Source organism: Lingula anatina, chromosome 2, assembly GCF_051362555.1.
Source record: "Lingula anatina isolate TDL-2025a chromosome 2, LinAna3.0, whole genome shotgun sequence".
NCBI lineage: Eukaryota > Metazoa > Brachiopoda > Lingulata > Lingulida > Lingulidae > Lingula > Lingula anatina.
Window position 1 is genome coordinate 15,798,050 of NC_141768.1, and position 14,637 is coordinate 15,812,686.

General features: G+C 34.4%; 1 protein-coding gene across 6 annotated transcripts in view; it reads left to right on the top strand.

The window, feature by feature from the left end:
- The window catches only part of LOC106174222 (multidrug resistance-associated protein 1), a 32,680-nt gene that overhangs the window by 560 nt on the left and 17,483 nt on the right, over positions 1–14,637 (top strand). For 5 of the 6 annotated variants that reach the window (XM_087005809.1, XM_087005808.1, XM_013555661.2 and 2 more), the window contains exons 2-23: positions 2,211–2,387; positions 2,737–2,859; positions 3,071–3,208; positions 3,614–3,736; positions 4,048–4,109; positions 4,453–4,584; positions 5,034–5,249; positions 5,551–5,728; positions 5,929–6,183; positions 6,408–6,473; positions 6,879–7,016; positions 7,289–7,435; positions 7,686–7,770; positions 8,095–8,161; positions 8,325–8,451; positions 8,637–8,813; positions 9,027–9,194; positions 9,492–9,687; positions 10,034–10,100; positions 12,570–12,664; positions 13,083–13,324; positions 14,058–14,271. In XM_087005809.1, the coding sequence (XP_086861935.1) occupies positions 2,211–2,387; positions 2,737–2,859; positions 3,071–3,208; positions 3,614–3,736; positions 4,048–4,109; positions 4,453–4,584; positions 5,034–5,249; positions 5,551–5,728; positions 5,929–6,183; positions 6,408–6,473; positions 6,879–7,016; positions 7,289–7,435; positions 7,686–7,770; positions 8,095–8,161; positions 8,325–8,451; positions 8,637–8,813; positions 9,027–9,194; positions 9,492–9,687; positions 10,034–10,100; positions 12,570–12,664; positions 13,083–13,324; positions 14,058–14,271 (3,193 nt within the window). The remainder of the gene's footprint in view (positions 1–2,210; positions 2,388–2,736; positions 2,860–3,070; positions 3,209–3,613; positions 3,737–4,047; positions 4,110–4,452; positions 4,585–5,033; positions 5,250–5,550; positions 5,729–5,928; positions 6,184–6,407; positions 6,474–6,878; positions 7,017–7,288; positions 7,436–7,685; positions 7,771–8,094; positions 8,162–8,324; positions 8,452–8,636; positions 8,814–9,026; positions 9,195–9,491; positions 9,688–10,033; positions 10,101–12,569; positions 12,665–13,082; positions 13,325–14,057; positions 14,272–14,637) is intronic. The other variant, XM_087005810.1, reaches the window with a different exon arrangement.

The window sequence follows — 14,637 nt, forward strand, 5'->3', positions numbered from 1 at the left end:
AACCTCTCTAACCCATGTTGAGAGTCAGGCTGTGATATTATGCAAGTCATTGAGTTTGGCTACTTCAGACATAGGGTGTACATGTACTGGAACGTATGCCATTGTCTTGATACCTTAAACAAAGTGGGTTAACAAAGAATGCATTGTGTCATATATTAGTTTTCGACTATAAGGAGAAGAGAGTGCATGTTCTAGATAAATGGAAGTGTTTATTATTGTGGCATCAACATTGAATTTCATACAATATTTTTGTTTTATCATATGGATGTTGAAATGGCAATATCATAGTTGTAGACTTGGGATAATACACAACACAAACTTGTTGTAAATTATGACCATATGTTGAGAAAAATAGTTTTCAAGACCTGATTGTTGTTGTTGTTTTTTTTTTTTTTTTTTTTCCTCAAGAATGTCAAATTATCAATACTAGTAACATGATTAGTACCAATTTAGACCAATTACACAATCATTTATGAGTTATTTTCCAAATCGTAGTGGTATGCATAAGTCTTATTGAATGATTTTTTTTATGTGGCCTATGCATACACTAATGATCATTCAGAATTTTGCTGCTTGCTAAACTCCTTCTTTCATAAAAGTTTTTGTATGCACTAGTTACAGCACTAGTTCAAGAGTGTAATGATGAGGTTACACTGAGTGCTTGTAACTGACTTATCCTATAGCTGGCGCTTGGTACGATATGTTAATTGTAATTGTAGATCACTTGAAATGCATTGACACACAGGCCTCGTGTAAGGAAAATGCAAGTAAAAATATCCTTTTGTTGGCAGTTCTGGCCGTAGGATAAATATATATTACTGTATGTTTGAGAACAGTACCCAAACCCTATCTATAATATAACTAGCATGTAGGGTTCTGTTGCTTATTATCATCAAACATAATAAAGCTGTTCATGAAATTACTAGTATGCATATTTTCTGACAGTCTTCCCACTTGCCTTTTTTTATCCATCCTTAATCTTTGACCATCTTCCGACAGAAAAATTAGATGCCCGTCAGTGTAAACTTGAAAAAGTCTGACCGTAGACTCAGAAGATGGCCTCAATCTGCCCCTGATATCAGAATTCATTGACAATTGACATTTATAAATTACTTAGTACAAGGAAAAAGTTGGTTTTAACTGAATTTGATTAAATTTTATGTAAAATTACAGATAAAAAAAATAAACAGTTTAATATTTGACAACAGTTACTGTCTTACTTTACAAATAGTTAAATATATTCATTCAGCAAACAATCATTTACAAAGACAGGCCAAGTGAATGAAGGCAAAATATTTTATGCATACGTACATGGCCAGTACGGGTAGTGAGTACAGAGAGGAAATGGTAATGTTATCAAGTTAAACTTGATTAGCAGATAAGGAGTGTAAATTGTCAAGATATGTGTAATATATATGCATTCATGGTGTCACAGGGTTTGGTGTGAAGATGCTAATGAAATGGCAAGCCTCTTAAAATATATTGGATAGCTAATAAAATTGAGTTAAACTCTTTCGCTACAAAGTGAACGTTCTGAATTCTTTCTCCATTCAAGGAGAAGATATAAGTCTATTATCTTCAGAATAAAAAAAAATGACTAGTAAAGATAAACGTTTCCTAAATCAGCATTACAAACGCATGGAAAATATCAGAGATTGTGTAGTTATTACACAACGATGCCAAGGTCATAACAAAATGCCAGATATTTTGGTAGTTCATTTGGGTATTTTCAGTTCACAGTATATGTGCAGAGGATGTTTGCTCAAAATAAAGCTGCCTGATACCGTAAGGTCATTTTGAACAAAACTCTGCAAACAACTTGTGAAATAAGATGAAAATGGACCCGTGTTTACTTAAGTGCTAATGGCACTCTTGGCAGTGTTTGGATCTCGTGTTTAGTGTTAAACTCTGCAGAGTGCAAAAATCTAGGTTAAGTCTGCTGTTGAAAATGCATTTGGTTCATAGAGCTGTGCCAGATTTTTTTTCCAAAGTTGCATGTTTACTTAGATCACCTTTTTAAAGTCAATATGTGAAATATCTACGTATATTCAGTAAATGAAATGTATACACAACTGAGTATCAGTTTGACATGGGGCAGAACAAAAATAAAAAAAGTGCTAGGTTGAACTTTGTAGATCACTGTAGTTTACCATACTGTCTATTAAAATTTAAAAAAAAGAGTATACAGATAAAATTATTTTTATCCCCAGGACAACAACCTTACATTCAACACAGATGACCCAGACTTGACCAGTTGTTTCCAGAACACAGTTCTTATCTGGATACCATGTTTTTTCCTGGTTGTGACCTCCGTCTTCAGCGTGTATTCACTGCTGCACAGTCAAAAGAGCTTTATTCCTTGGACCTGGCTGAACATCACAAAAACGGTAAGAAAATAAACATTTTTATTTCAAGTATGTGATATCTGTTTTGGTATTGGTTAGAAATCAAAAAGATTAAATGCAGTTTCCAGTTTCGTAGATTAGTTTAACATTATTAAAAAGCATTAAAATGCTTGACTAGTAATAACAAAGTGGGAACTAAGTAAGGCTGACATAGAAGAGGGAACTTGATTTCAATAGAATGTGAATAATTTTACATGTTGTAATGGATCACATTCACACGTCTTTAGATGTTTCACAGAGATGTGAATTGTAGGTGTAAACAATCTGAATTATTGCTGAAAATTTGATTAAAGGATTTATCTCTCAAATATTTTTTCCTGATAATTGTTAGGTCTTGGGATGTATTCTAGCAGTCTTGGCATTTGCAGACTTGTGCAATGCCATACATATAAGTTCAACAGAGGGAGCTTATGGTGTAACTATAGTTTCACCAGGGATGGTCTTCCTAGCCATGGTGTGTATAACTATCACCAATTTTTTACATGAACTTAATACTCCATAAATTAATCATGATAGTTCAGGAATGATACATGAATTCAAAAATGTTGAAATATTTGATAACAAATAATATTAGACCTGAAAATATAATATATAAGTTATGTACACTATTTATAATGAAGTTTCACTAAGATAGTTAGTCTGATATAGAATTGCTGCACTTGCAGGTATGGGCTATTGCTTACCACCAGATTGAAAGGAAAAAAGGAGTTCAGTCATCAGGCATACTCTTCATATACTGGCTTCTGTGGGTTGCAGTCGATATCTTCATATGCAGATCAAAGGTCAAATTTCATTTACTTATGGTAAGTTAATTTTTTATTCAAACTATTAAATGGTTCAAATATGGACATTGCTGTGGGTCATGCATGAGTAGACTTGAAATAATTTAATTGAATCAGACTGATATAGTCAATGTCTATATTACCTGGTGCAGCATGTAGATATCTTAGTTATGTATATAACTTAATGATTTATTTCCTAATGTATTTGAATTATTTCATTATTGGATTTATTTGTTATCATATCACAGAAGTCGGTAGACATGTCTACATGTTATTGGTAGAGGTAAAATGCCAAATAAATCCAAAATTTTAATTAAGTCATTCAAATAAAAAAAAAGGACGTGTTGTAAAATATATAACTGTGATACAGACACCAGTGGTTGTTACTATGAGATAATTTGCAAGAACATTTTGAAACTTTTCCAGGGAGAACCAGAGGACATGTTTACATTTGTGACCTTCTTCCTTCATTTTGCTCTGGTTGTTGCCCAGCTGATTCTGTCGGTGCTTGTTGACAAACCCCCCGTCTTCTCTGAAGTAGGAGACCAGGTTGGTATATAAATGGATTTGATTATTATTGTCTAAAGGTTTATTGTTTTTAACTTGTCCCATCAGATTAACATGAAGTTTATAAAAAGAAGTACAAGGGTTTTGGACATGAGATGTTCAGTCAGTTTCCATCTTTGTATGATGTAATTATAGGTCCTTGAAGCAAATTTTTTCCAGTTTTCATAACAATAATATTTTATGATATACATCACCTGTTTAAGTATCAAGTCCATGTAAAGTATTAGTTATTCTTCCTAAGTTTACTGTCTGCTAACTTTGATGATACTCTGACCTACTTTATTCTTCTCCAGAAGCGGTGTCCAGAGGAAACTTGTTCTTTCTTGTCTAGAATTACATTTTGGTGGTTTACTAGGTAAGGAGATTATAGATAAGAATAAGATATTATAGTTATTTTTAGCAATTAACCATAAAATACCCCCAAAACTCTATTATTTCAGACAACAGAATATTGAGACAGTTGATAATCTTGAATAAGTATTAGTTATTCACAAAAGCAGTTGAATGGATCTCTCAGCTAATATGCATTTTTCGAAGTAGTCTAATTTGTCTCTCGTTTATTGAATTTATTTAACTTTTTTTTTTTAGATTTTGTGAACAGTAGGAGATACAGACCCAATTTGCTGAATATTATATTCTTAAGTTTAATTCTTTTAGAATTCATGCTGTGCACATTGAAATTTTATCTTTTATTTCAGTATGGTAATCCAGGGATATAGGAAGGCCCTGGAAAGAAAAGATCTATGGCCTTTAAATACATCAGATGCATCTAGAACTGTAGTGCCTAAATTCTACAAGCACTGGAATGCAGAACTGAGGAAAAAAGAAAAGTAGGTTTTAGTGGTGGAATATGCATTCATTGCACACTGAGTGTTGTGCTATTTATTTCAAGAGCAAATCAGAAAACCAAAAAACTGTCTCCTACTCGGGGTTCAATTGAACCTTGCACTTGAATAAGAGGGTATCATGTCTAATTAAGTAACTTAGTTCTAAACAAATCATGCTTTACCATGTGTTCCTGACATGTTGGAAAGAGCATTTACAATACTTTTATATGAGGGGTTATATCGTTTGTAAGGTCTGAATTGGGAAAGATGAGATGTTTAGATCTAAGGGTATAACTTGAGTACATTTTTAGATGTGTGTATTATATCTTCGACAAAAGGTTTATTTTCCTTCTTTTTAAAAAGGTTATAAAACCATGCTTCTTGATAGCTGTCTGCATTTTTGTGATGGACATAACAAAACCTCATCACTGAATATTTTTGTCATTTTACAGGTGTTTGGCAAAATCAGGATGTCCAAAAAATGGTGATATTCCTTTAAAGCGTCAAGATGGTGACGATTCCAAATATGTTGAGGTGGATGTTCATCCCAAGTACTACCCTTCCCTGTTCAAGGCACTGTGCAAGACATTTGGACTGGCATTTGCTGGCTCAGCCTTCTTCAAATTTATCCATGACATAATGCTTTTCATTAGCCCACAGTTGCTGAAGTAAGTTAGAAACTGTATTGTTTGTTGGCTGCGTTAGACAGCAATTCTACATTTTACTATGTTAGGACTTATTAACATAACTGCTGTATGACATAAACCATCAGACAGACAGACAGACAGACATGCACGCACACTCATGCACGCACACACAGTTATAATTATTTTAGGGACAGAACGTATCAGTGCAAATAAACATCTCATTGAAGTATATTTTCTGAATATTTCTATTATTGCTTAAATTGTAATCAGTTATAAGGACCTTGTTTTTTTTTTACACACACTGCTTTCATTAACATACTAGGTTATTAATCAAATTCACGAGGGATAAAGAGGATTACCTGTGGAAAGGTTTTGTGTATGCTGGGTTGATGTTTGTGTGTGCTTTGGTGCAGTCCTTGATTCTCCATCAGTACTTCCATGTGTGCATGGTGGTGGGCATGAGACTGAGAACAGCTGTAGTAGCTGCAGTATACAGAAAGGTAATTAAAAAGAGCAATATTAACTTTGGTTCAGACTTATAGTTCAATCTTTATTTGTGTCCTTCTACATTCCCTGTTTCCTCACAATTAAAAAAAGCATAGAAGATCCACAGTTTGTTCTACACTGATCAGAGAGAGTACTTGTCATATGTCATATTTATTCACTGTTTGATCATAACATTTTATGTTTTATTGAAAAGGCTCTTGTACTGACCAGTGCTGCAAGGCGTCAATCTACTGTAGGAGAAATCGTTAATCTGATGTCCGTAGATGCCCAGCGTTTTGTAGACCTGACCACTTACCTGAACATGCTGTGGTCTGCACCGTTCCAAATCTCAGTGTCTCTCTACTTTCTGTGGCAGACCCTGGGGCCTTCAGTGCTGGCAGGACTGGGGGTCATGGTGCTGCTGGTACCCATTAATGCCTTCATGGCCACCAAGACCAGGAGCCTACAAGTAAGATGTTTTCCAGGCGTACTTATGTTTGGATGATGTGTCTATAAGCTTTATCAGGGGGGTTAAATTAGTGGGTTAGAATTATATTTATGTAATTTGAAAATTCTTTGCTTATTTATAATTAACCAAACTGAAAAGAATTTGTTGTTGAAAATCTTGATGTGAAAGACTCTGAAATATATTAGTTCAGGGTGCTTGTTCAAAACATGCTTCTCTGATTTAAGGTGAAGCAGATGAAGCACAAGGACACACGTATCAAGCTGATGAATGAAGTTCTTAATGGAATCAAGGTTAGTTGGAGTCTGAAAAACCCTTAATTTGTTTTAATTTACAGCTTATAAAGCATACACTTACACACTTATACTTGAATGACAAAAATGTACACAAGTAGACATTATATCTACAATCACAATGTCATGTGCAATGTTATTAAATACATGCAAGACAGAAATGAAACAACTCGGATTGTTATTAGAATAACTTGAAGTTACATCCTTTCAAACACAACAAATCAAGATTAAAACACCCAAATCCTACTCAAAGTGTCAACAAAATTTTATTGACAAGTTTCAGGATTCTTTTCCCTTAGATTTTAAGTTTTGTTGCAATTCACAGAAATAATATTAGAATATGCTTCAATTGCCACTGGTGGTTTGGTATGTCTGGTGATGACAACCGCACCATGTTTTATCCAGGTGTTGAAGCTATATGCCTGGGAGATATCATTCAGAGACCAGATTCTGGGTATTCGAGACAAGGAGCTGAGGGTGTTGAAGCAGGCAGCCTACCTCAATGCTGGGACATCTTTTACCTGGACATGTGCTCCTTTTCTTGTGAGAATTGCATAAGCTCAATCTAGATCTTTTTGTCAAATACAGTATTTGTAAAAAAATTACATTTAATGATTGGGCATGAAATATAACACTAGTGTCAAAAACATTTCTTAAGCCTGAATAATTTCATTTTTGAACATAAATGTATGATATTAAGTCCAGTTCTGACATTCAGATATCCTTGGCTGTATTTTTTCTGTTCTTTCCGTCCTTATTTTATAAGCATTTGCATTCCTTGCATTCCTAGAAAGATTGCTATGAATATTTTTCAGGTCTCATTGACCACATTTGCTGTGTATGTCCTGTCTTCCCCGTACAACATCTTGACTGCAGAGAAAGCCTTTGTGTCTCTCTCCCTTTTCAACATTCTCAGGTTCCCCCTGGCCATGTTACCCATGTTGATTTCTAATATCGTACAGGTGAGTGATAGAATTGGATTCACTTGATTTTGAATTTTACTATTATTATAATATTTTTATTATACATCTTATACATAATTTCATGTCAATGTTTTCATTTTTTATAATTGGTATAAAATTTCAGAATTATTTACCTAATCTTCACAGTAACTGTTGTAGCCTGCTTTTGCTGTATGCCTTCAAATATCTTCTCTGTAATGGATACCTGATATTAAACCTTGTTTTTTTTTGTTTTGTTTTGTTTTTATAGGCCAGTGTATCTGTGAAACGTGTGACCAAGTTTCTAAATCATGATGAGTTAGACGTTAGTTGCATTGATAGAAAGGAAATGCCTGGTTTGTATTATTTTATAATTATATAATAAGCATAGAATAAGATGTAATATCCGTGAATTTTTTGGTCTGATAAAACTCAACATCGACATAATATTGTTCAGTTATGTAATCCATGGTTTTTGATCAAAGGAGTAAATGAAAGTAGTAAAAGAGTAAAGGAAATATATCAACAATCAGATGACAAACAAAATGACTGCTGACAGTGATGTTATCTTTTAGAACAATGATATTTGAGTTTTGAATAATATCGTTAAACAATAATTATGGATTTCCATTTCAGTCATACTCTTGTTTCACAGTCAACAATTATATATTATTTTCCAGACAAAGCCATTGTAATGGACAAAGGCACATTTTCATGGGACAAGGAGGAAACTCCAACATTATGCAGGTGAGTTTTTTGTGATATAATTGAACATGACAGTGATTATGATATGATTTGCATTAAACTTACACAGTGTTAAGAGTGAAATCAAAAAATATCATTCCTTTTATTTTTGTATGAACATTTTTTAAAAGGTTACAAACATTTAAAAAGTTACATTTGATTTCAGCATCAACCTTGATGTTGACCGTGGTCAGTTGGTGGCAGTAGTGGGCAGTGTGGGCACTGGGAAATCTTCACTTCTTTCAGCTCTGTTAGGAGATATGGCCAAGGTTGAAGGGACAGTTAAAGTTTCAGTAAGTTCATTAAGTAGGACAAACAAATGTACAGTAGTTATGCAAACAAAAAGAATATTATTTCATATTTCTACTATTATTTACTTTTCTCAGGACTTTTACTAAACATGCCTTACAGTATTTTATCAAAGGGAAAAAATGAGGTCTTACTGAAAGATAAAATCTAAACTTTTGGTTTGTTGCAGGGTTCAGTAGCTTATGTCCCACAGCAGGCTTGGATACAGAACTGTTCTCTCCGTGACAACATCTTATTCAGCAAGCCCCTGGTGGAGTGTGATTACTACAAGGCCCTCAGAGCCTGTGCTCTGGACAGAGACCTGGAGGTCCTGCCCAGTGCTGACATGACAGAGATTGGAGAAAAGGTAAGCCCAAATCATACCGGGTGGAAACCAACTTTTCATTGTATTGAAAAGAGGAGGCAGAATAGTTTGTGATGATATTGAGATTTTGGTTCCATCAGTTTTAAAGATCAGAACAGTTGTCTTTTGCTTTAATATTTTCAATTAGCATAGATTTTATATAATGTTCATGTTAGTTGAGAGAAATTCTGCTATAAATATCTTTTCTATATTCAGGGTATCAACTTGAGTGGTGGTCAGAAGCAGCGTGTGAGTTTGGCCAGAGCTGTGTACTCCAATGCAGATATCTACCTCTTGGATGACCCTCTTAGTGCAGTGGATGCACATGTTGGCAAACACATCTTTCAGAATGTCATTGGGCCAGAAGGAGTGCTGAAAAACAAGGTATATAAAACCAAGTTTGTCTAGCTCTCTAGCACAGGAAGGTCACAGACAGCAGACATTGTGCTGGTATTAACCTGATAGTGCTTCTTTATATTGAGTAGTACAAAATTTTTCTCACATTTAAAGTAGAAGTATATAACAATTTGTTTAATAGATTAGAAAAAGAAAATATTGAATTTATTTGATAAATGGTGAGACTTTTAAAAGCTGATGGTGGAGATCACTTTTAAGATAAGGACCTGTATGAGTTGCGAACAAGAAAGGAAAAATTGACTGCTACCAGACTGTGTTTTTCAGACCAGAATTCTTGTGACTCATGGCATTGGGTTCCTCCCTAAAGTGGACACCATTGTTGTGTTAGCAAACGGCAGTGTATCTGAGTGTGGAACATTCAATCAATTAATGGACCATCAAGGAGCTTTTTCAGAATTCTTGAAGAATTACCTCTTGGAGGAGGAGATCGAGGGAGAGCTGGAGGAAATGGACGATGATGGTCAGTGGCCTTTAGATTTTCAGGACTTTTTGAAAATTGGTGAACAAGGTTTTTGAATAACCTAGCAAAAGCATACAAAACTATTGTTATAATGGAGGAAAATCAGTGGGACTAAAACCTTTGTGTTGAATTTAATGGTTGCATATTACCCTAGATTCTGTAGAAAAAAAACTATAGTTTTCACTGCTTGATTCTAGTCGAGGACAATACCAGTTGTAACTTAAAAGACCAAGGCTACAGCAGTAACATGTACACTTTGATCTTTTTGGGCAACTAAGATTGGTTTATTGCTTTGAGTTGAAATTTACAGATTCCCGATTAACATTTGTGGATCTTTTCTTTTCAGTTCGCAGTGAGCGTGAGGAAATAATGTCACATATTACTGAGCTGTATGGAGAGAGAGAACTACAGAAGTAAATATTATTGGCAGTAGCTAAATTTCATTGTTTTTTTTTATGTACAGACACAGATGTGTCTGTACATATAGCCATCATCTGCGTCTGTCGTCGTCGCCATCGTCGCCGTCGTCGTCGCCGTGCACTTTTACCGATAACACGATAAGTGGAAAACCATTTTACCTTTTGACTTGAAACTTGCAGAACTGATGAATATTCATAATACGCAGGTCAAGTTCGAAAATCAGCATGATCGGGTCACTTTTAGGGAATTTATGCTGTTTTTTCACTTTTTTCAGCATATATGCAGCACCGATAACATGATAAGTGGAAAACCATTTTACCTTTTGACTTGAAACTTACAGAACTGATGAATATTCATAATACGCAGGTCAAGTTCGAAAATCAGCATGATCAGGTCACTTTTAGGGAATTTATGCTGTTTTTTCACTTTTTTCAGCATATATGCAGCACCGATAACACGATAAGTGGAAAACCATTTTACCTTTTGACTTGAAACTTACAGAACTGATTAATATTCATAATACGCAGGTCAAGTTCGAAAATCAGCATGATTGGGCCATTTTTAGGGAATTTATGCTGTTTTTTCACTATTTTCAATATAAATACAACACTGATAACACAATATAAGAAAAACGGATTGGCCAATTGTAATTATACTCACAGGAGTGGTCAATCTTACTAAAACGCAGGTTGAGTTCGAAAATCAGCATAATCGGGCCATTATTTTAGAAGTTATACTGTTTTTCACATTTCCTCAGATTCAATTATTAGGCATGTTAACAGTCTCATTATTTAACTAATAAGATGCCTAAAAGTGTTTGTTTGATATTTCCTGCATCTTTACAACATTGTTAGTTGATTATGTAAAAAACATGGTAAACTTGTTATCATGTATTGTGTAACAAAGTGTCAAAAATGGAAATAAACTCATATCATTGCAGTTTGTCAGATTCAATCATCCACTATGTTCAGAATCTCAGAATGGAGGAAATTGGACATTTAACACTGTTCTATTGATACTTTTCCCATCTCATCAATTTTCTTAGTTGGTCATATAAAATGGCAGTAAAATGTTTATTTTGTTTTATGTTAAAAAAGTGTTAAAAATGGAAATAAACCCATTTCAGAACAGTGCTGTCTTGTTTACATTTTGGCATTTTCAAGGCGTGACTTTGAAGTTCCATGGGCCTGAAGACCTTTGATAGTCACATTTTCTGAATATCTGTGATACTAATATTTTATAATTAAAAATTGATGGTCATTAAACTGTTAAACATTATGTAATATTGCATCAAAATTTGAAGAAACCCCTATTTTGGGCACTGCTTCCATGATGACCATTTAAGGAAAATCATGTCACTTACTGTTCTCAAACTTACAGGAAAGAAACATGGGACTAAAATACAGCTTCAGTAGGCAATGCAGTCTGTTTGGTATTTTTATTTATTTATTTATTTATTTTTTTGGCAGTTTAACAGTTTTTTGTGAAAATTTAATTTTTCACATATTGGCATTTTCAAGGTGTGACTTTAAAGTTCCATGATCTTGAAGACTTTTGCTTGTCACATTTTCTGTGACACCATGTTACTAATATTTTATTAATAACATTTGATTGTCATTATGCTGTTAAACATTATGAAATGTTGCATCAAAATTTGAAGAAACCCCTATTTTGGGCACTGCTCCTATGATGACCATTTAAGGGAAATCATGTCACTTACTGTTCTCAAACTTACAGGAAAGAAACATGGGTCTAACATACAGCTTCAATTGGCAACACAGTCTGTTTGGTAAATTTTTCTGGCAATTTAACAGTTTTTTGTGAAAATTTAATTTTTCACTTATTTGCATCTTTATTTTCTGTTCTTTGTCTGTACATTTGACAGCTTTGCTGCCTTGTTTCAGCTTGATAGGAGCTTTTTAGAAATGAAGAAGTGTACATAATTAGATATTTTTCTTTGTGATTTTCATTAATGCAGAATTTTGGAAATCAATAAACAACAATTAGTAAATTAAAGGGATAATAACTCTTCATATGAGATCTATATTTCACAATAAGAACATTGTGAATAACTCAAAGAAATATAATATATTCTGTTTTACCACAAAACCGGCAGTTATAGCTATTAGTCTGATATCTGAGCTTGTCTTTAAACGACGTAACCTCCATTGATGGCTATACTCTGTTAAAATCTCTTAAGAGATTTTAACAAAAAACCAAACTTTTTAGAAAAAAACCAGGGACTAACTTTGAATGTAAAAATGGATTCATTAACCATTGGTAAGTATGAGAAAATTGTTGGTCACTCCAGGAAAATTCATTTTTTGGCCGAAACGAAGAGTTATTATCACTTTAAGTAATTTTAAAACATTTAAACTGAAAGTTGTATCTTAACATGCTTTCCCAGAAAAGGAGTTTAACTGAGTCATGTTTAGTATATGTGAGTATTTTTTTATTCACAGGACCAAGAGTGAGCTAAAAGCCAGCAAAACATCACTAAATAAGACAGACACAGCAGAAGCAAGGGAATTTTCATCAAAGACAAGTTTACATTCAAGTAAGTCCAATTGAAAAAATCTATTTTATAAAATGTTTAAATACTTCCGTAATTAGTTCCTTATTTTATCAGCCATATTACCAGCATTTTATCACATTTTGCTGCCAAAATTTTGGGTATGTTTTCTTAAACTTTTTACAGTTTACAAATTAACATGAGTATTTTCAACTTGATTTAGCATTTTGCTCAAAAACAGAAGTGAATATCTCAAAACTGTCAGTGGAATGCTCTGTTGCTCCTTATTTGCTTACTCTTTTGTGTGACAAGTATTTTGTTAAGCTGCTTTGTATTTTCTGCCATGATTTACCAATTAGCCATTAAATCCCCATATGGATCAGGCAACACAATATTCCCTATTACAGAATTTATCTGCTAGTAATAAATTCCTTCAAGTTAACAGGTGATACTTGTATTATAGATCCCAGAGAAAGAGTCTCTTCAGTGTCCAGTAGGAAGAGAGAGAGGGTGTCTTCAGTGGGCAGCAGGAAGAAAGGGGACCTGGATGAGGGGGATATCCCACTGGAGGTGGAAGATTACGCTGCCCTGAAACGCCAGGTGTCACAGTATGATGAAGGAGTGTGTACACCGCCTCCTGCCCTCAGGAAGAAACAAGTGGAGGCAGAAAAACTAATTAAAGCAGAGACAGCAGAGACTGGCAGTGTGAGATATCTGTCCTCATATCTATTCATTATTAACGAGGATGTTTCATAAGTAAACAGTCTGACGATTTTCATTAGAGAGTTTCCGGTGCAGGTGGGATACGACGGCTAGATTGTTACGTATGTGCAAATGTATCTAGTAACGCGCTACTCTTTTCTCGTTCCGGTAAAGTTCCAGAATGCTGGCGCTTCCCGCCCCGCTCATTCCAATATAATTAACAATATACGGCCCCTTAGCCATGTATTTCCAAGGTGAAGATTCTTTTTTATGAAAAAGGAGACAAATATTACCCAAAAGAGCAATTTTTCCCGACAAATATGGCGGTTAGTAAGATCAACCCCCGACTACGTGCCTGATAAACCAAAATTAGCGCCTCCTCTCTCTTAAAAAGTCGAAATTTGCATGAACATACACTTGAACTATGGTAAAAAAAGTATATAAGGCATATAAATTAGCAAACATAACCTTTAATAACTATTTTCAATAATCTTCCTCACTGGCTAGATAGGAGCGCTTGTATTCCGCAGACTAGATTGGACGACGGTATATGAATGCGGTGAACGTCACAAGTGCGCACAAACCGATGACGTATTAATCTAGCCGGCATATCTCACCGGCAACGGAAACTCTCTATTAGTGTAATTGGTGATTTGATAATTTTGATACAAAGTATTTTACGATTGAACTAAATTGATTTTTTTTTGTATGCTTGAATATTTTTCCTCATTTCCAGGTGAAGCTTTCTGTGTTTATAATCTACATGAAAGCTATAGGGCTTTGGGTAACACTGGCTGTTGTATTTCTCTATATCCTCAACAATGCAGCTGCCATATACTCCAATGTATGGCTCAGTGAGTGGAGTAATGATGAGGCCATTAATGGAACAACTGATACAGCCCAGAGAGATCTACGGTTGGGTGTCTATGGAGCTTTAGGTCTTGCTCAAGGTATGGTTTGTGTTTTTTCAAGATAAGACTTGTTTTTAGTAAAGGACTATTGGTTTGGAATGATTCAGTTAACAATTTTTAAAAATTAAGAAAAAAGAAATTAATGTCAGGCATCTTGATTGATGCAGGGTTTGTAATCTGCAATAGTCCTTTTCCAAATTTTATATTTTGTCTCAGCAGTATAATGTTTAAGTTGTTCATATTTAGATAACAAGCCAAACGTAGCTTGTATGAAATGTAATAATGATATTCCTCCTGTTGTGGCGCTGTGACCCCATCAACTGGCTGTGAGTTAATGAACTGATTCAAAATACTTACATACTGATAGATGTGTGAAGAGGTGTTGCCTTCACCCAGAGCATGACT